This window comes from Cyanistes caeruleus, chromosome 33 (genome assembly GCF_971803275.1).
Source record: "Cyanistes caeruleus chromosome 33, bCyaCae1.hap1.1, whole genome shotgun sequence".
Lineage (NCBI taxonomy): Eukaryota > Metazoa > Chordata > Aves > Passeriformes > Paridae > Cyanistes > Cyanistes caeruleus.
Window position 1 is genome coordinate 2115721 of NC_141734.1, and position 18341 is coordinate 2134061.

The 18341-nt window shown below is 49.4% G+C and overlaps 2 protein-coding genes across 5 annotated transcripts in view; one reads left to right on the forward strand and one right to left on the reverse strand.

Moving 5' to 3' along the window:
• Positions 1-475: 475 nt before the first annotated feature.
• On the reverse strand, positions 476-3559 carry MRPS18B (mitochondrial ribosomal protein S18B). Of its 2 annotated transcripts, XM_086870815.1 has the most exons (7): positions 3420-3559; positions 2924-3023; positions 2723-2820; positions 2136-2204; positions 1403-1469; positions 809-868; positions 476-731 (listed from the first exon to the last, which is right to left on the reverse strand). In XM_086870815.1, the coding sequence occupies exons 1-7, from the start codon at positions 3501-3503 to the stop codon at positions 493-495; spliced, it is 717 nt and encodes a 238-aa protein (XP_086726941.1). In that variant the 5' UTR covers positions 3504-3559; the 3' UTR covers positions 476-492. The 2 variants fall into 2 exon arrangements, with proteins under 2 accessions (XP_086726941.1, XP_086726942.1); XM_086870816.1 differs by lacking the exon at positions 809-868.
• Positions 3560-3608: 49 nt separating this feature from the next.
• Positions 3609-18341, forward strand: part of PPP1R10 (protein phosphatase 1 regulatory subunit 10) — a 29306-nt gene continuing 14573 nt past the window's right edge. For 2 of the 3 annotated variants that reach the window (XM_086870756.1, XM_086870758.1), the window contains exons 1-11: positions 3609-3830; positions 4253-4872; positions 9169-9287; positions 9400-9486; positions 11813-11948; positions 13062-13113; positions 13931-14008; positions 14102-14272; positions 15222-15321; positions 16430-16539; positions 17850-17950. In XM_086870756.1, the coding sequence (XP_086726882.1) occupies positions 9181-9287; positions 9400-9486; positions 11813-11948; positions 13062-13113; positions 13931-14008; positions 14102-14272; positions 15222-15321; positions 16430-16539; positions 17850-17950 (942 nt within the window). In that variant the 5' untranslated portion in view covers positions 3609-3830; positions 4253-4872; positions 9169-9180. Of the gene's footprint in view, positions 3831-4252; positions 4873-6610; positions 6658-9168; positions 9288-9399; positions 9487-11812; positions 11949-13061; positions 13114-13930; positions 14009-14101; positions 14273-15221; positions 15322-16429; positions 16540-17849; positions 17951-18341 lie in introns of all 3 variants that reach the window. The other variant, XM_086870757.1, reaches the window with a different exon arrangement.

Sequence of the window (18341 nt, forward strand, 5' to 3'; positions counted from 1 at the left end):
GTAGCAACCAAGTCCCGCCCTTAGCAACCGTCAGCCAATCGTCGCTGAGAATTTGACAGCCCTTAGCAACCGGGACCCGCCTAAGGCGGTCCCTCACCAATGGCTGCCGCCCCTTCACCCGCCCTCAGCGATCAAATCCCACCCATAGCAACCGCCGCCGAATCGCTTCCGCTGTCAGAAATCAAACCCCGCCCCTTGCAACCCCTCGCCCAATCACTTCTGCTCTCCTGCGCTAAGCTCCACCCCTGACGCCTGCGCGACCAATCACTGCCGGCCATTTTCCCGTCCTAAGCAACAAGCCCCGCCCACCTTAGCAACCCGCTTTTCGCGCCACAGCAAAGCACGGCGGGAAACATTCCCCCCATCCCGCAGCGCATTGTGGGATATACTCCCCTCCACACGCCGCCATTTTGGAGCCCGGCCGCCATCTTGGCCTCGTGCCTCAGTTTCCCTGACAAGTAAAACCACAATTATGGAGGATTTTTAACGGTTTTATTTCCCCGACGGGCTTGGGGGGTTATCCGGGTAATTCTCCTTGAGGAATCCCCGGTAAAGGCGACGCATCCGGGCCACCTCGGCGGCGGGGGGCTGCTGCCACTCGTACCAGGGGTACCAGGCCCGGCCCGGCTCCCTCAGGGCGGGCGCCGGGGGAGTTTTCCCCACGGCCGGGTGCTGGTTGGAGAAATCCTCCTCAGGGACCGGCACGAAGGGGACACGGAGCCACAGGAGACCTGGAAAGGGCCGATCTGAGGGGTTTGGGGGCGGCCGGGGGGGTTTAGGAGGATAAAATCCCGGGCTTGGGGCTCACCGCGGTCCTGGGCCTGGGCGATGGCCTGGGACAGGCGCTTGTGCTGCTTCAGGCAGATCCCTGAGGGGAAAAGGGGACAGGGACGGCCTGAGGGGACCCTCAGGACACAGAGGGGACCATGAGGACACAAAAGTGACCACGAGGACACAAAAGTGACCCCAAGGACACAAAAGTGACCCTCAGGACACAAAGGTGACCCTCAGGACACAGAGATGATCCCAAGGACACAGAGGTGACCCTCAGGACACAAAGGTGACCCCAAGGACACAGAGGTGACCACAAGGACACGGAGGTGACCCCAAGGACACAGAGGTGACCACGAGGACACAGAGGTGACCCCAAGGACACAGAGGTGACCCCGAGGACACAGAGGTGACCCTCAGGACACAGAGGTGAGCACGGGGACACAAAAGTGACCCTCAGGACACAGAGGTGACCACAAGGACACAAAGGTGACCACAAGGACACAAAGGTGACCACAAGGACACAGAGATGACCCCAAGGACACAAAAGTGACCCTCAGGACACAGAGGTGACCCCGAGGACACAGAGGTGACCCTCAGGACACAGAGGTGACCCTCAGGTGTCCCTCACCTGTGTGGATGGGGTGGAAGATGACTCCTGAGTGGGGACAGATGAACTGGTCCAGCAGCTTCACATTCTGGAGAGGAGGAAAAAGGGGTAAAAAAAGAGATAAAATGGGGAAAAAACAGGGAAAAGGGAGTGGAAAGGAAATAAAGGAGAGATAAAATGGGGAAAAAAGAGAGAAAAGAGTAAAAAGGAGGTAAAAGAGAGCTAAAATGGAGAAAAAAGAAGGAAAAGGGGGTAAAAAGGAGATAAAGAAGAGATAAAATGGGGAAAAAAGAAGGAAAAGGGGGTGGAAAGGAAGTAAAGAAAAGATAAAATGGAGAGAAAAGAGGGAAAAGTAAGTAGGAGTGGGAGGGAAACACAAAAATACAAGAAAAAGAGAGGAAGAGGGAAGAAAAAGGAATAAAAAACAGTAAAATGGAAAAAGAAAATCATGGAGATTGCATTAAAATAAAGGAGACAAAAAAGGGTGAAAGAGAAAATGAGCAAAAGAGGGAAAAAGGTTAAAAGAGGAGAAAAAATGGATAAAGAACAAGAAAGAAGAAGAAGAGGGGAAAAAAAAGGAATAAAAAATGAATAAAAAATAAAAATGAAGTCAGAAAATGAGAAAAAGCTGGAAAATACAGGAGAGGGAAGCAAAGGAAAGGGAGAGGAAATAAAAAAGGGAAGGAGAAGGAGAAGCAGGAGCAGGGGGGAAATGGAACACCCCAAAATTCCCCCCTGGAGCAGCCAAACTCACCCGAAAATCCACGAGCAGGTTCCGGTCCCGGCAGATGGGGCAGGGGTTCCCCACAGGCTTCCCCCGGCGCTGAGGGGAGAGAGGGAATGGGGGCGCTCCCAGAGACCCCCAGAGACCCCCAGTGACCCCCAGAACATCCCAGTGACCCCCAGAACATCCCAGTGACCCCCAGAACATCCCAGTGCCCCCCGAAGTGCCACTGAGAGGCCTCAGACATCCTCGAGATGCCCCAAAACGGCACCCGAGGCGCCTCAAGAGTCCCCAGAACGCCCCAAATCCCTCCCCGATGCTCTGGAGCAGCAGCACGAGGGACCCCAGCCCCGCTGTGACACCCCAGTGTCCCCCAGTGCCCCCAGTGTGTCCCCAGTGCTCTCAGTGTGTCCCCAGTGTCCCCCAGTGCCCCCCAGTGTCCCCCAGTGCCCCCCAGTGTGTCCCCAGTGCCCCCCAGTGTGTCCCCAGTGTGTCCCCAGTGCTCCCAGTGTGTCCCCAGTGTGTCCCCAGTGTCCCCCAGTGCTCCCAGTACCCCCCAGTGTGTCCCCAGTGCCCCCCAGTACCCCCCAGTGCCCCCCAGTGTCCCCAGTACTCACCAGACAGGCCTTCCGGGCGCGCTGCGGGGGGACGGAGCCCTTGTGGTTGCGGCGGTAGCCGTCCCACACGGGTTTGTCACCGTAGGTGGCCCGGTACTCTGGGGGTGGGGGGACATTTTGGGGTTTGGATGGGGTGGGGGGATCCCCCCCAAACCCCTCCTGGCTCCCCCATTCCCGAAATTCCCTTCCCCCCCCACGAACCTTCGCTCTCCAGGTACTCCCAGGGCCGGTCCTGGTAGGGGGAGGGGGCGGGCGGGGGGTCCTTGGGGCTTTCTTGGCTGCTGCAGAAGCGGGGGAAATCCTGGGGGGGGTTATGACGTCATAGTTGTGTTCAGAGTGATGATGTCACACGGGACGCCCCCTCCCATCCCCCTCATGGCCCCCTCAGAGGGGGGAAGGGGGGGAGGGGACAATGCCCGCGGTGACGTCACTCTGGCCGGGCTAAAACCGGTCCGCAGCGCGTTATGACGTCATCGCAATGCGGACAATGACGTAATGCCTCCCACGACCGCGCCCCTCCCGGGCCCGCGCGCCCCCTAGCGGGGAAAAACCGCCGCCAAAATGACGTCACTCGTCCCGCCCGCCGCACGTGGCGCCCTTGTTTCCCCTCCCCCACCTCCCCCTCACATCCCGACCTCTCCTCCCCCCCTCCCCCCCCGCAATTCCCGGTGTCCCCTCCCGCCGCTCCCCGCCTCACCTGAGCCCACCGCGGCCTCGCCGCTCCCCTCACGCCGCCTCCTACCGCCGCCCTCAGCGCCGCCGCGGCCCAGGCCAGCGCCATCTTTCCCGCCTCTTCTCCCTCACGCTCCGCCCCTCTCCCTCACGCGGGGGCGGGCGCCGCCATCTTGCCTCCCCTCAGAGCGGCCGCGCATGCGCAGCGCCCACCCCCGCCCTCCCCGAATTAAAACTGCGCCACACGGCGCGCGGACAATGGCGGGCGGCGGCCGCGCGCGCGCGCCCTGAGGTCCCCGCGCAGGCGCCGTTGGGCGGCTTAACGGGAAGGAGGCGTGGCCAGAGCCGTCCGCGGGGGCGTGGCGAGGCGCGGGGCGTGGCCGGGTATAAAAAGCCGCTCCCGGCGTTGCCGCTGCCATTCTGAGGGCTGGTGGAGGTGAGTAAAGAGCTGCGCTGGGCCGGGGAATTTCGGGCGGGGCAGGGGGCGCGGGGGGGGATTTTCCCCTTTTTTTCGGTTCTGGGGGGGCTCTTGAAACGCCAGTTATCGTTTGTTTGGGGAAAAACGCGGCTTGCCCCGTCCCAAAGCCCCTCCGGGGCCGTTGCCGCCCTCACGTCCCCTCAGAGCTGAGCCCCCCCCACCCCTTCCAAGGGCGTTTCCTCGTTATTTTTTTTCTTTTTTCCCCCCTTTAAAACTCTAAATTCTCCCCGGGGATAACAACTTCTAATCGTTTCGTGTCTTTTCTTCCTCGCTTCTAATTTCTTTTTTTTTTCCAATTTTTTTTTTTCCCTTTTTTTTTTGTCGTTATGCCCATCCCCCACCTCCCCCCCTCCCTTTTATTTTTCCTTTCCCCGCTCCAGGTTTGGTTGGTCTTGAGAGACGCCGTCGCCTTTACCACGAGAGAAAAACCAATACAAACAATACAAAATACAATACAAAACGCGAACAAAACAACAATATATATATATCTATATATATACAACAAAGAGGGGAAGGAAAAAACAGGTTTTCTCTCCCCCTTTGCCTTGAAGAGCCGCCGCAGCCTCTCCGTCCTTTGGACCGTCCTTGGAAGCCGTTCCAAACCCGAAGGAAACTGCCACTTTAAAAAACATATTTCCCTCTTCTTACCCCCAAAAAACAAAGGCAAAACCCACTTTATTTTTTTTTTTTTGAGGAAAAAAAAAAAAACAAGCAACTTTTTTTTTATTTTTCATTTTTTTTTAATTTTTGGTTTCTAGCTCGATCCACTGCTTTAGGGCTTTTAAAAACAAAATCAAAAACCCAAGGGAAAAAAAACCTTTTAAAAAAAATACAAAACCAAAATAACCCGTCAAGCTGCAAAAAAAAAAAAAAAAAAAGTTGCTGCGTTTTTTTTTTAAAGCCATGATTAAAATCAAACGAATTTTTTGGCTCTAACACCACCTCCAAATGCCAAAATCCAAACCTTGAAGCGCTGTCGGCTGAGAAAAAAAATTGGATAGTAAGTGTTGAATTTTCAGCAGGCTCCCCCCTCTCCCCCCTTTTAAAAAAATACAAAGAAAAAACTCCTTAAAAAACCCGATTTTGTCACAAAAGAGCAAAAAATGATGGGAGGAAGAGCCCCCCGTGTGCTTGAGGAGGACGTGGGCTGTGCCTAAAGGTGGTGAAAGCTGGAAATTTTGGGGGGATTTCGGGAGAAAAAAAAAAGGTTTCGTAGGAGGAGGGGTCCACGAGCAGCTCCCACGGTTTAAAAAACAACAAAAAAACCTCAAAAATACCCCCCCCCCCCAAAAAAAACCTCTCAATAACCTCCCAAAAAGCTGGAAAATGGCCCCCAAAAAAAACCCCCCAAAAAAAACCACCCCAAAATCGCGCGGTGGGGGAGACGGAATTTGGGGAATTCGGGGAATTTTCGGGGCATTCCCGGCGAGCAATCTGTACATAAAGATTGCAAAAAAAAAAACAAAAAAAAAGCGAAATAACCCAAAAAAAGGGGGATTTTGGGGGGGTTGGGAGGGGAGGAAAAATCCGCGCGGTGTTGGGGAGGGGAGGATTTGGAAATTTCAAAGAGAAAAAGCTGATTTCTTTCCTATTTTTATTTTTTAGGTGCCATTTTAGGATTGTTTTTTGCGCTGAGAAACGCGGGGTGGGGAGGGGAGGGTTGGAAAAAAAAAAAGGTTAAAAAAAAAAAGGGGTTTTGGGTGGAAATTTTGGGGTGAAATTTGGGGTTGTGGCTGGGGGGGGAGGTCGCAATCTAGCAATAAAGATTGCTAGGCAGGCCGAGTTTTTCCCAAATCCTGCTTTTTTTCCCTCAGAAAATCACTTTAAACCCCCCCTCCCCCCTCAAACCTTTCCCAGGGCAGCTCCAAAATGGCGCCCGCTCTTTGTTTACCAAAATCCGGATTTTTTTACCTCATTAATTCGCGGTTTTGGGGATTTTTATTTATTTATTCCAGCTCCCCTCAACCCTTGTTTTTATCCCTCCCCCCCCGGTGAATTTTGGGGGTGTTTAATCCCAATCCTGGCGGTTTTTTGGAGGATTTTGGTGGTGGGAAAAGGGGGATTTAACAGATTTCTCTTTGTCGATTGTGTCTGTGTTTGCCACCCCCCCTCTCTTTCTAAACCCCCCCCAAAATTCCTTAAAAATTCCTTAAAAAAAACCCTCTCAGACCCCCCCAATTTGGGGGATTTTTTTTATTTTTATTTTGTTGTTTCCCAGCTCTAAAATGGCGCCGAGGCCTCGCCGTTGTTGCCCCTCCCACCGTGGGGGGCCCCCCCTTAAAATTCCATTTTTCCTCCTTTTTTTTAGCCCCCCCTTTTCCCAAAATCCTTTTTTTTTATTTTTTAACCCCAACCTTCGACCTGCAGGACCCAGAAAATTCTCTTTTTTTTCTCTTTTTTTTTTTTTTTCCACAGGATTTTTAATTTTTAATTAATTTTTTTCTCTTTTTCTCTGTTCCTTTTTCCTGCTTTTTTTTGGGGGGGGTTTCAGGGGGGTTTTGGGGAATTTTGGGAGGGGGGAGCAGTGTCCTGGAGCCTTTAATAATTTTGAATTTATCACCACAGGGAAATGCTACCACTGGCCTTGGCCCCCCTTTTCCTCACACAACCCAAAAACAAAACAAAAAAACAACCAAAAAAACCAAAAACAAAAAATAGGAATTTTGGGAGGGGAAAAAAAACACCCCCAAAACTCCATTTTTTTCCCGATTTTCAATGGTTTTGCCCCGTTTTTGCAGCTTAGGAAGCTTTACCTCAGCAAAGGGAGGGAACAGCCACAACCCGGGTAAGCAAAATAATCTTTTTTTTTTTTTTTAATTTTTTTTTTATTTTTATTTTTTTGGGCTTAATTCCATTTCACGGCCTTTGGATCCAGGGTTTTTAAAACATTCCAAAATTCCCTTTTTTTCCCCTCCCCTTTTCCCTCTCCTGGTGCATGCGGCAGTCGGGAGTTGGGTTTTTCCTTTTTTTATTTTTTTTTTTCTAAAATCCCCCCCAAAAATTCCACAGATTTGGGCAAAAAAAAACCCCCGCAGAGATCCCTTTGGAGAATTGAGATTTTTGGGGAATAAACTCATTTATTTGGCATTAATCCCCCCCAAAATTCCATTTTGTACCCAGTGGTAGCATTTCCTATTGGGGGGGGTACACGGGCAGCCCCCCCCTTAATTCCCCCCCAAAAAATCGCCTTTTTTGGGGGTAAAACAAGTCAAAAATGCTGTAAAATCCGAATTTTGGGGAGGGTGGGGGTCAGGCCTTGACACCCCCCATGTCCCCCCCCCAATTTAATGGGTTGGGAATTGTCCTTCCCTGTTAAAAATGGGATTTTTCCCCATTTTTGGGGGGATTTTGGGGTCCCCCAGCTCATTTAGGGGGGGCTTTGCCTCTGTGGGACCCCAAAAATGAGGAGGGGGACCCAAAAATCCTTTGGGGGGGGGGGAGGGGGTTTTGCCCCTCCCCCACTGCAGGACCTCCCCCCCCCCCGTTGATTTTGGGGGGGGGGAGGTCAAAGGTTACGGTGAAAATTTGGGCTTAAATCTCCAAATTTGGGGTTTCCCCCTCATTTTTGGGGAGGTTTGTGCTGGTTTAACCTTTTCTTGTGTTTTTGCAGAGGGGTGGCTTTGCTGACCCCCCCCCCATCCCTAATTAATTCTCCTAATTGGGGGCTGCATCCTTTAATTAATTAACGCTGGGGGGGGAGCGTTTAACGAACCCCAGCTCTGGGTGCTGCCCCCACCCTAAAAACTGAAATTTCAGGGGGGTTTCACCCCCAAAAATTGAATTTTTTGTGAGGTTTTAACCCCAAAAAACCTCCCCAGCTCCTCCCCCCGTCCTCATTAAGGAAACTGGGTCATAATTAAGCTTTAATTAGTGGTGATTAATGATGTCAGAGCCTGAAACCCCCCCCAGAAAGGGGGGGGGGACCCGGATTGAGGTCAATGAGCGTTGGGTCATTAAGAGGGGGATTGGCCTTAATTAATGAGGTGTTAATTAATGGTTGGTTCGTTAGTCAGAGGGTTTAATTATGGCCTGAGTTGGGGGGGGGGTGTGACACCCCCAAATGTGGCTCTTCCTTAAGTGGCAGCTTGTTAATTAACCCCTGGTTAATTAAACTTGGGGTTAGGGGAGGGCTGTGGTTGAAAAGCCCCCACGGCCCCTCGTTCTGCTCGTTAATTAACAAAAAAAATTAATGAATTTTTGGGGCAAAACTGTTGGAAATGGCGGATTTTGGCTCGTTAACGGCTTAAATTCACTTTAAAATTAAAAATTTCGGGGTGGGGGCTCAGGGTTCCTCCCCCTCCCCTCACGTGTGCGACCCCAAATCCTCAACCCTGCTGTTAATTGAACTAATTAATTCATTAATTAATAAATGAGGTCACTGGAATGGCATCGGAGGGGGAGGGGGAGCCGTGACTCCCCCCGGTGTCCCTTGGGAGGGTCCCTGGGACCCTTTTTTTGGGGACAATTCCCAGGTTTTGGGTCATTTTCCAGCTTTTCGAGGTTGATTTCGGAGTTGGTTTCCCGTTTTTGGGGTTTTCTCTCCTTTTCCTGCGGTTTTCCATCGTTTTAGGGTCAATTTCCAGCTTTTTGGGGTGCTTTTCCTGCTTTTTGGGGCCTATTCCCAGCTTTTGGAGGGCCATTTCCTGGGAGTCGAGGCCGTTTTCCATCTTTTTGGGGTCAATTTCCAGCTCTTCGAGGTCGATTTCCCCTTTTTCCTCTTGTTTTCCAGCTCTTTGGGGTGGTTTTCCTCCTTTTTGGGGCAGAATTCTGTGATTTTCAGATGCTTTTCCATCTTTTTGGGGTGGTGCTTAGCTTTTTGAGGCGCATTTCCAGCTTTTTGGGGTCGATTCCCACCTTTTTAGGGATTTTTCCACTGTTCTGATGTGTTTTCCCAGCATTTGGAGTTAATTCCTCTCATTTTCAGAGCAATTTCCTGCCCTTTTCAGTTCAATTTCCTGCTTTTTGAGGTTGATTCCCAACTTTCTGGGGTTCTCCACTTTTTTTTTGGGTTTATTTCCCCTTTTTCTCTTTTTTAGGGCAGATTTTCATCTTTCAGGGTAAATCTCTAATTTTCCAGGGCCCGTTTCCCCATATTTGGGGTTCTTTTCCAGCTTTTTCAGGTTGATTTCCTCCTTTTTCAGGCAAATTTCCCTTTTTTCAGTGCTGGTTTTGCTCTCCTCCTTCGTTTTACCCCCGGAATTTCTGCGTGCCGTCATTTTCCCAACTCTCCCCCCATTCCTAACCCTGTTTTTTCATGTTTTTTCATGTTTTTTCCCATTTTTTCCCATTTTTCCAGGCTGTTCCTGCCATGGGCTCCGGCCCCATCGACCCCAAGGAGCTCCTCAAGGGCCTCGATTGTTTCCTGGGCCGGGATGGGGAGGTCAAAACCATGGACGGCATCTCCAAAATATTCAGGTGAGACCCCAAAAACGCCCATTTTTGGAGCTCCCATCCCTTTTTTTATTTTAAATTAACAACTAATTAATATTAACAATATTACTTATTAATATTAATTGCTGTTAATCAGCCTCATGAAGGACTCGCAGAAGATGGTGAGTCGCTGCATTTACCTGAACATCCTCCTGCAGACCCGGGCCCAGGACATCCTGAACAAGTGAGTGGGATTTTGGGTGAATTTTGGGTGGATTTGGGTGATTTTGGGTGGCCTCCAGGTTTTCCTGGCCAGATCCTTCCAGAATTCCCACTTTTTTCCCTCAGATTCATCCTGGCCAAGTAAGCACGTGCAGAAATGGGATTTTGAATGAATTTTGTGTGAATTTTGGTGGTCTCCAGGTTTTCCTGGCCAGATCCTTCCAAAATTCCCAATTTTTTCCCTCAGATTCATCCTGGGCAAGGAATCGCAGAGAAAAGTGAATTTTAGGTGGATTTTGAGTGGATTTTTTGGGCATTTTGGGTGGATTTTGATGGATTCTGGCTGAATCCTTCCAGAATTCTCACTTTCTCCTCTCAGGTTCACCCTGGCCAAGTAACCACACAAAAAAAATGGATTTTAATTTGGTTTAGGTGGATTCTGAGGGGATTTTTTTTGCATTTTGGGTGGATTTTGATGGATTCCAGCTGGATCCTTCCAGAATTCCCACTTTTTCCCCTCAGAATCATCCTGGCCAAGTAACCACACAGAAAAATGGATTTTAATTTGGTTTAGGTGAATTTTAGGTGGATTCTGAGGGGATTTTTTTTGCATTCTGTCTGGATTTTAATGGATTCCAGCCAGATCCTTCCAGAATTCCTGCTTTTCCCCCTCAGGCTCATCCTGGCCAAGGAACCACACAGAAAAGCAGATTTTAGGTGCATTTTGAGGGGAATTTTTTTGGATTTTGGCTGGATTTTGATGGATTTTGATGGAATCAAGGTTTTCCTGGATGGATCTTTCCAGAATTCCAACTTTTTCCCCTCAGGTTCATCCTGGCCAAGTAACCACACAAAAAAGCAGATTTTAAGTGGATTCTGAGGAGATTTTTTTTGGATTTTGTGTGGATTTTGATGGATTTGAGTTTTTCCCAGATGGATCCTTCCAGAATTCCCACTTTTTCCCCTCAGGCTCATCCTGGCCAAGTAACCACACAGAAAAGTGCATTTTTATTGAGTTTAGGTGAATTTTAGGTGCATTCTGAGGGGAATTTTTTTGTATTTTGGCTGGATTTTGCTGGATTTTGATGGAATCAAGGTTTTCCCGGATGGATCTTTCCAGAATTCCCAATTTTTCCCCTCAGGTTTATCCTGGCCAAGGAACCACACAGAAAAGCAGATTTTAGGTGCATTCTGAGGGGATTTTTTTTGGATTTTGGCTGGATTTTGATGGAATCAAGGTTTTCCTGGATGGATCTTTCCAGAATTCCAACTTTTTCCCCTCAGGTTCATCCTGGCCAAGTAACCACACAGAAAAGCAGATTTTAGGTGCATTTTGAGGGGAATTTTTTTGGATTTTGGGTGGATTTTGCTGGATTTTGATGGAATCAAGGTTTTCCCAGATGGATCCTTCCAGAATTCCCACTTTTTCCCCTCAGGTTCATCCTGGCCAAGGAACCACACAGAAAAGCAGATTTTAGGTGGATTCTGAGGGGAATTTTTTTGTATTTTGGGTGGATTTTGCTGGATTTTGATGGAATCAAGGTTTTCCCGGACGGATCTTTCCAGAATTCCCACTTTTTCCCTTCAGGTTCATCCTGGCCCAGTAAGCACACAGAAAAACAGATTTTTAGGTGCATTCTGAGGGGATTTTTTTTGTATTTTGGCTGGATTTTGCTGGATTTTGATGGAATCAAGGTTTTCCTAGATGGATCTTTCCAGAATTCCAACTTTTCCCCTCAGGTTCATCCTGGCCAAGTAACCACACAGAAAAGCAGAATTTAATTAGGTTTAGGTGGATTCTGAGGGGACTTTTTTCAGATTTTGGCTGGATTTTGCTGGATTTTGATGGAATCAAGGTTTTCCCGGATGGATCTTTCCAGAATTCCCACTTCGTCCCCTCAGGTTCATCCTGGCCAAGTAACCACACAGAAAAACAGATTTTAGGTGCATTCTGAGGGAAATTTTTTTGTATTCTGGGTGGATTTTGATGGATTTTGATGGAATCAAGGTTTTCCCGGATGGATCTTTCCAGAATTCCCACTTTTTTCCCTCAGGTTCATCCTGGCCAAGGAACCACACAGAAAAGCAGATTTTAGGTGCATTCTGAGGGGATTTTTTTTGTATTTTGGCTGGATTTTGATGGAATCGAGGTTTTCCCGGATGGATCTTTCCAGAATTCCCACTTTTTTCCCTCAGGCTCATCCTGGCCAAGTAACCACACAGAAAAGCAGATTTTAGGTGGATTCTGAGGGGATTTTTTTTGTATTTTGGCTGGATTTTGCTGGATTTTGATGGAATCAAGGTTTTCCCGGATGGATCTTTCCAGAATTCCCACTTTTTCCCCTCAGGTTTATCCGGATCGGGGGCTACAAGCTGCTCAACACGTGGCTGACGGGCTCCAAGGCCGCCAACAACGTCCCCTTCCTGCAGCAGCTGCTGCTCACCCTGCAGCACCTCCCGCTCACCGTCGACCACCTCAAGCAGGTCCGGGGGGCTTGGGGACACCTGGGGTGGCTTTTGGGGACACCTGGGGACACCTCAGGTGGCTTTTGGGGCCTCTTGGGGACACCTGGGGTGGCTTTTGGGGCATCTCAGGTGGCTTTTGGGGCCTTTGGGGCCTCTTGGGGACACCTGGGGACACCTCAGGTGGCTTTTGGGGCCTTTGGGGACACCTGGGGTGGCTTTTGGGGACACCTCAGGTGGCTTTTGGGGCCTCTGGGGCCTCTTGGGGACATCTGGGGACATCTTGGGTGGCTTTTGGGGACTCTTGGGGACACCTCAGGTGGCTTTTGGGGCCTCTCAGGTGGTTTTTGGGGGCTCTGGGGCCTCTTGGGGACACCTGGGGACACCTGGATGGCTTTTGGGGCCTCTCAGGTGGCTTTTGGGGCCTCTGGGGCCTCTTGGGGACACCTCAGATGGATTTTAGGGCCTCTCAGGTGGCACCTGGGGACACCTCAGGTGGCTTTTGGGGCCTTTGGGGCCTTTCAGGTGGCTTTTGGGGCCTCTTGGGGACACCTGGGGTGGCTTTTGGGGCATCTCAGGTGGTTTTTGGGGCCTTTGGGGCCTCTTGGGGACATCTGGGGACACCTGGGGTGGCTTTTGGGGCCTCTCAGGGTCAGGGGACACCTCAGGTGGCACCTGGGGACACCTCAGGTGGCTTTTGTCACTCCTAAAGTGGCTTTTGTTCCTCTCCAAAGTGTTTTTTGTCTCATTTAATGCCCTTTAAGGGGATTTGGGGACACCTGGGGTGGCTTTTGCGGCCTCTCAGGTGGCTTTTGTCACTCCTAAAGTGACTTTTGTCCGTCCCCAAAGTGTTTTTTGTCCCATTTAATGCCCTTTAAGGGGATTTGGGGACACTCTGGTGACTTTTGGGGACACTGGGGTGGCTTTTGTCCCACTCCAAGTCATTTTTGTCCCATTCCAAGGTGGATTTTGTCCCATTTAATGCCCTTTGAGGGGGTTTGGGGACACTGGGGTGGCATTTGTGACTCCCAAGTGGCTTTTGTCCCCTCACAGGTGGCTTTTGTGTCCCCTGGGTGGCCTTTGTGTCCCTCGGGGTCCCTTTTGTCCCCCCCTGAACCTTCTGTTCCTTTCCAGAACAACACGGCCAAGCTGGTGAAGCAGCTCAGCAAGTCCAGCGATGATGAGGGTGAGCACAGACCCCCCCAAATCCTCCTGGGACCCCCAAAATCCTCCTGGGACCCCCCAAAATCCTCCTGGGACCCCCCAAAATCCTCCTGGGACCCCCAAAATCCTCCTGGGACCCCCCAAAATCCTCCTGGGACCCCCCCCAATCCACCTGGAACACCCCCAAAAAACCCCTCAAGATGCTGAAAACCTCACAGAGACCCCTCAAAACCTCTCTCAGACTGCCCAAAACTCTCCTGAGACCCCCAAAATCTTCCTCAAACCCTTTTTAGGATCCCAAAATCACCTCAAAACCTTTCTCAATCCCCTTTCAGGACCCCAAAACCCTCCTGAGACCCCAAAAGTCCCCTCAAACCCCTTTCAGGACCCCAAAACCCTCCTGAGACCCCCAAAATCCACTAAAACCTTTCTCAAACTCCTTTCAGGATCCCAAAATCACCTCAAAACCTTCCTCAATCCCCTTTCAGGACCTTAAAACTTTCCTGAGACCCCCAAAACCCTCCTCAAACTCCTTTCAGGACCCCAAAACCCTCCTGAGACCTCCAAAACCCTCCTGAGACCCCCCAAAACCTTCCTCAATCCCCTTTCAGGACCCCAAAACCCTCCTGAGACCCCCAAAACCCTCCTGAGACCCCCAAACTCCCCTTCAGACCCCAAAAAACCCCTTCAGGCCCCCCAAAACCCCCCCTGAGACCCCCCCAAATCCCATCCCAAACCCTCCCCATCTCCTTTAGGGCCCCACTCCCTGTCCCCTGCTTGATTAATCGGTGATTAACGAGCGATTAATTAACGCTGAGTTCTCAATTCAAACCCCTCAGAGCTTCGCCGCCTGGCCTCCATCCTGGTCAGCGACTGGATGGGGGTGATCCGCTCCCAGAGCAGCTCCCAACCCACAGGTGAGCCCCAAAATCCCCCCAAACCCCCCCAAAAATTCCTCCAAATCCTCCCAAATCCCCTCACCCCCCTTTTGTTTTCTTTTCCCACCCCAGAACGGGACAAAAAGAAGAGGAAAGAGGAAAACAAAAGCAAAACTCCCGTCCCGGAGAAACCCCAGGAGGCCAAAAATGAGGCCAAAAACGAGGAAATGCCGGAAAAAAAACGGGAAAAACCCAAATCTCTGCGGACCACGGCCCCCAGCCACGCCAAGTTCCGCTCCACAGGTGGGGAATTGCGGGAATTCCGGCATTTGGGGCTGCTTTTGGGAACTTAGGACTGGTTTTAAGGGAAATTTGGGGCTGGTTTTGGGAATTTGGGGCTGGTTTTGGGAATTTGGGGCTGGTTTTGGGAACTTAGGACTGGTTTTAAGGGAAATCTGGGGTTGGTTTTGGGGATTTGGGGCTGGTTTTGGGAACTTGGGGCTGGTTTTGGGAACTTAGGACTGGTTTTAAGGGAAATTTGGGGTTGGTTTTGGGAATTTGGGGCTGGTTTTGGGAACTTAGGACTGGTTTTAAGGGAAATTTGGGGTTGGTTTTGGGAATTTGGGGCTGGTTTTGGGAACTTAGGACTGGTTTTAAGGGAAATTTGGGGTTGGTTTTGAGAATTTGGGGCTATTTTGGGGAATTTGAGGTGGGTTTGGGGCTGTTTTGGGGGAGTTTGGGGCTGGTTTAGTGAATTTGGGGCAGATTTGGGGCTGGTTTTGGTGAATTTGGGGCAGATTTGTTGAATTTGGAGCTCTTTATTGAGGTTTTAGCGCTGCAGAGCCATTTTTGGGTTGTTTTTGGGGCTGTTTTGGGGGAGTTTGGGGCTGGTTTAGTGAATTTGGGGTTGGTTTGGGTGAATTTGGAGCTCTTTATTGGGGTTTTTTCTATTTTGGGGGAGTTTGGGATGGGTTTGGGGCTGGTTTAGTGAATTTAGTGCAGATTTGGGGTTGATTTAGGTGAATTTGGAGCTCTTTATTGAGGTTTTAGCGCTTCAGGGCCATTTTAGGGTTGTTTTTGGAGCTTTTTGGGGCTGTTTTGGGGCAGTTTGGGGCTGGTTTAGTGAATTTGGGGTTGGTTTTGGTGAATTTGGAGCTCTTTATTGAGGTTTTAGCGCTTCAGGGCCATTTTTGGGTTGTTTTTGGAGCTTTTTGGGGCTGTTTTGGTGATTTCTGACCCCTTTTCCCCTCAGGGCTGGAGCTGGAGACGCCGTCGCTGGCGCCGGTGAAGAAACTGAACTCGGCCTCGTCTGACAAATACAGCCTGAAACCCGTCCCGGTCAAGAGGCAGAGGTGGGGGCTGGGGACGTTTCGGGGGTCTCTGGGCCATTTTTAGGGGGATTTGGGGACATTTTGGGGGTCTCTGGGCCATTTTTAGGGGGATTTGAGGACATTTTGGGGGTCTCAAGGCCATTTTGGGGGGATTTGGGGACATTTTGGGGGTCTCTGGGCTGTTTTTGGGGGGCTTTAGGGATGTTTTGGGGGTCTCAAGGCCATTTTGGGTGGATTTGGGGGCTATTTTTGTGGGATTTGGGGACGTTTTGGGGGGATTTGGGGACATTTTGGGGGTCTCAAGGATACTTTGGGGGGATTTAGGGATGTTTTGGCGGTCTCAAGGCAATTTTGGGAGGATTTGGGAACATTTTGAAGGCGTTTGGGGACATTTTGGGGGTCTCAAGACAATTTTGTGGGGATTTGGGGGCATTTTTGGGGTCTCTGGGCTATTTTGGGGACATTTTGGGGGTCTCTGGGCCATTTTGGGGGGATTTGGGGACATTTTTGGGGTCTCTGGGCTGTTTTGGGGACATTTTGTGGCTGTTTTTGGGTCTCAGGCCCATTTTGGGGACCATTTTTGGGGTCTCTGGGCCATTTTTGGGAGCATTTGGGGAAATTTGGGGTCCATTTTTGAGGTCTCAGGACCATTTTGGGGGTTTTGGGGGCATTTTTTGGGGATTTTGGGGTGTTTTGGGGTCTCTGAGCCATTTTTGGAGGCAAATTTAGAACCACTCTGGGGGTGGTTTTTGGGGAAATTTCAGGGCTTTGTTTGGGGTCTGTTTTGGGGCAGTTTTGGACCCATTTCAGGGGGGTCAGTTCTGGGTTTTTGGGGGCATTTTGGGGTGGATTTGGGGAAATTTTGGGGTGATTTTGGGGTGGATTTGGGGAAATTTTTGGGTGATTTTGGGGTGTTTTTTGGGGGGATTTTGGGGTGGTTTTGGGGGCAGTTTTGGGGTGATTTTGGGGTGGTTTTTTTTGGATTTTGGGGTGATTTTGGGGAAATTTTGTGGTGGTTTTGGGATGATTTTGGGGTGGTTTTGGGATGATTTTGTGGTGGTTTTGGGATGATTTTGTGGTGGTTTTGGGATGATTTTGGGGTGGTTTTGACCCTTTTTCGTTCCCCCAGCGCCCCGACAGCCCCCGGGGAGGCTCCTCTGGCAGAGAAGAAATACAAACCCCTGAACACGGCCCCGAATGCGGCCAAGGAGATCAAAGTGAAAATCATCCCCCCACAGCGTGAGTTTGGGGCCATTTCCGGCCTTTTTGGCTCATTTTGGGGCCATTTTGGGGCTCATTTTGGGGTCATTTTGAGGTTTCATTCCAGTGCCATTTTTGGGTCATTTTGGTGCAATTTTGGGTCATTTTGATACCATTTTTGGATCATTTTGGTGCCATTTTGGGGCTCATTTCAATACCATTTTTTGATAATTTTGGTACCATTTTTGGGGTCATTTTGGTGCAATTTTTGGTAATTTTGGTGCCGTATTTTGATAATTTTTGTACCATTTTGGGTGATTTTGGTGCCATTTTTTGGATCATTTTGGTACCATTTTTTGGTCATTTTGGTGCCATTTTTTGGTCATTTTGGTGCCATTTTTTGGTCATTTTGGTGCATTTTTGGGTCATTTGGATACCATTTTTTGGATCATTTTGGTACCATTTTTGGGTCATTTCGATACCAATATTTAGGGTCATTTCAATATCATTTTTTTGATAATTTTGGTGCCATTTTTGGGTCATTTTGGTGCCATTTTTGGGTCATTTTGGAGCCATTTTTTGATAATTTTGGTGCCATTTCTGGGTCATTTTGGTGCCATTTCTGGGTCATTTTGGTGCCATTTTTTGTAATTTTCGTACCGTTTTTGGGTCATTTTGATACCATTTTTTGATAATTTTGGTACCATTTTTGGGTCATTTTGGTGCCATTTTGGGTTATTTCGATACCAATATTTTGGGTCATTTCGGTATCATTTTTTTGATAATTTTGGTGCCATTTTTGGGTGATTTTGGTACCATTTTTTAGTCATTTCGATACCATTTTTAGGGTCATTTCAGTATCATTTTTTTGATAATTTTGGTGCCATTTTTGGGTCATTTTTGTCCCATTTTTTTGATCATTTTGGTGCCATTTTTGGGTCATTTTGGTGCCATTTTTTGATCATTTTGGTACCATTTTTGAGTCATTTTGGTGCCATTTTTTGATAATTCTGGTACCATTTCTGGGTCATTTTGGTGCCATTTTTGGGTCATTTGGATACCATTTTTTTGATAATTTTGGTACCATTTCTGGGTCATTTTGGTGCCATTTTTTGATCATTTTGGTACCATTTCTGGGTCATTTTGGTGCCATTTTTTGATCATTTTGGTACCGTTTTTGGGTCATTTTGGTGCCAATTCAGGCGATATTTGGGACCTTTCCAGGTGACACTTTCAGAGCCATTTTGTGGTGGATTTGGGATCCCTTTTAGGCCCGTTTTGAGGCAGGTTTGGGACCCGTTTTGGGGTGAATTTGGGGGGTTTTGGTGACCCCTCTGTGCTCTCCTCAGCCATGGAAGGCCTCGGCTTCCTGGACGCCCTCAACTCCGCGCCCGTCCCCGGCATCAAGATCAAGAAAAAGAAAAAAGTTCTGTCCCCGACGGCAGCCAAGGTGAGCGACCTTTTGGGGACATTTGGGGACATTTGGGGACATTTTGAGGCCATTTTGGGCCCATTTTGAGGCCATTTTGGGCCCATTTTGAGGCCATTTTGGGCCCATTTTGAGGCCATTTTGGGCCCATTTTGAGGCCATTTTGGGCCCATTTTGAGGGACAATTTGGGCCCATTTTGGGGACATTTTGAGGCCATTTTGAGGGACATTTTGAGGGACATTTTTGGGGACATTTTGAGGACATTTTGGGATCATTTTGGGGTCATTTTGGGGACATTTTGGGCCCATTTTGAGGGACAATTTGGGGCCATTTTGAGGGACAATTTGGGGTCATTTTGAGGGACATTTTGGCACCATTTTGGGCCCATTTTGAGGGACATTTTGAGGGACA

Bases quoted from the DNA above. Each gene is read 5' to 3' on its own strand.
- MRPS18B (XM_086870815.1), bottom strand. From the start codon at position 3,503: ATGGCGCTGGCCTGGGCCGCGGCGGCGCTGAGGGCGGCGGTAGGAGGC. The intron at 3,024-3,419 runs GTGAGGCGGGGA...AACCCCCCCCAG, and splicing joins CGAGGCCGCGGTGGGCTCAG to GATTTCCCCCGCTTCTGCAG. The intron at 732-808 runs GTGAGCCCCAAG...GGCCCTTTCCAG, and splicing joins CGCCCAGGCCCAGGACCGCG to GTCTCCTGTGGCTCCGTGTC.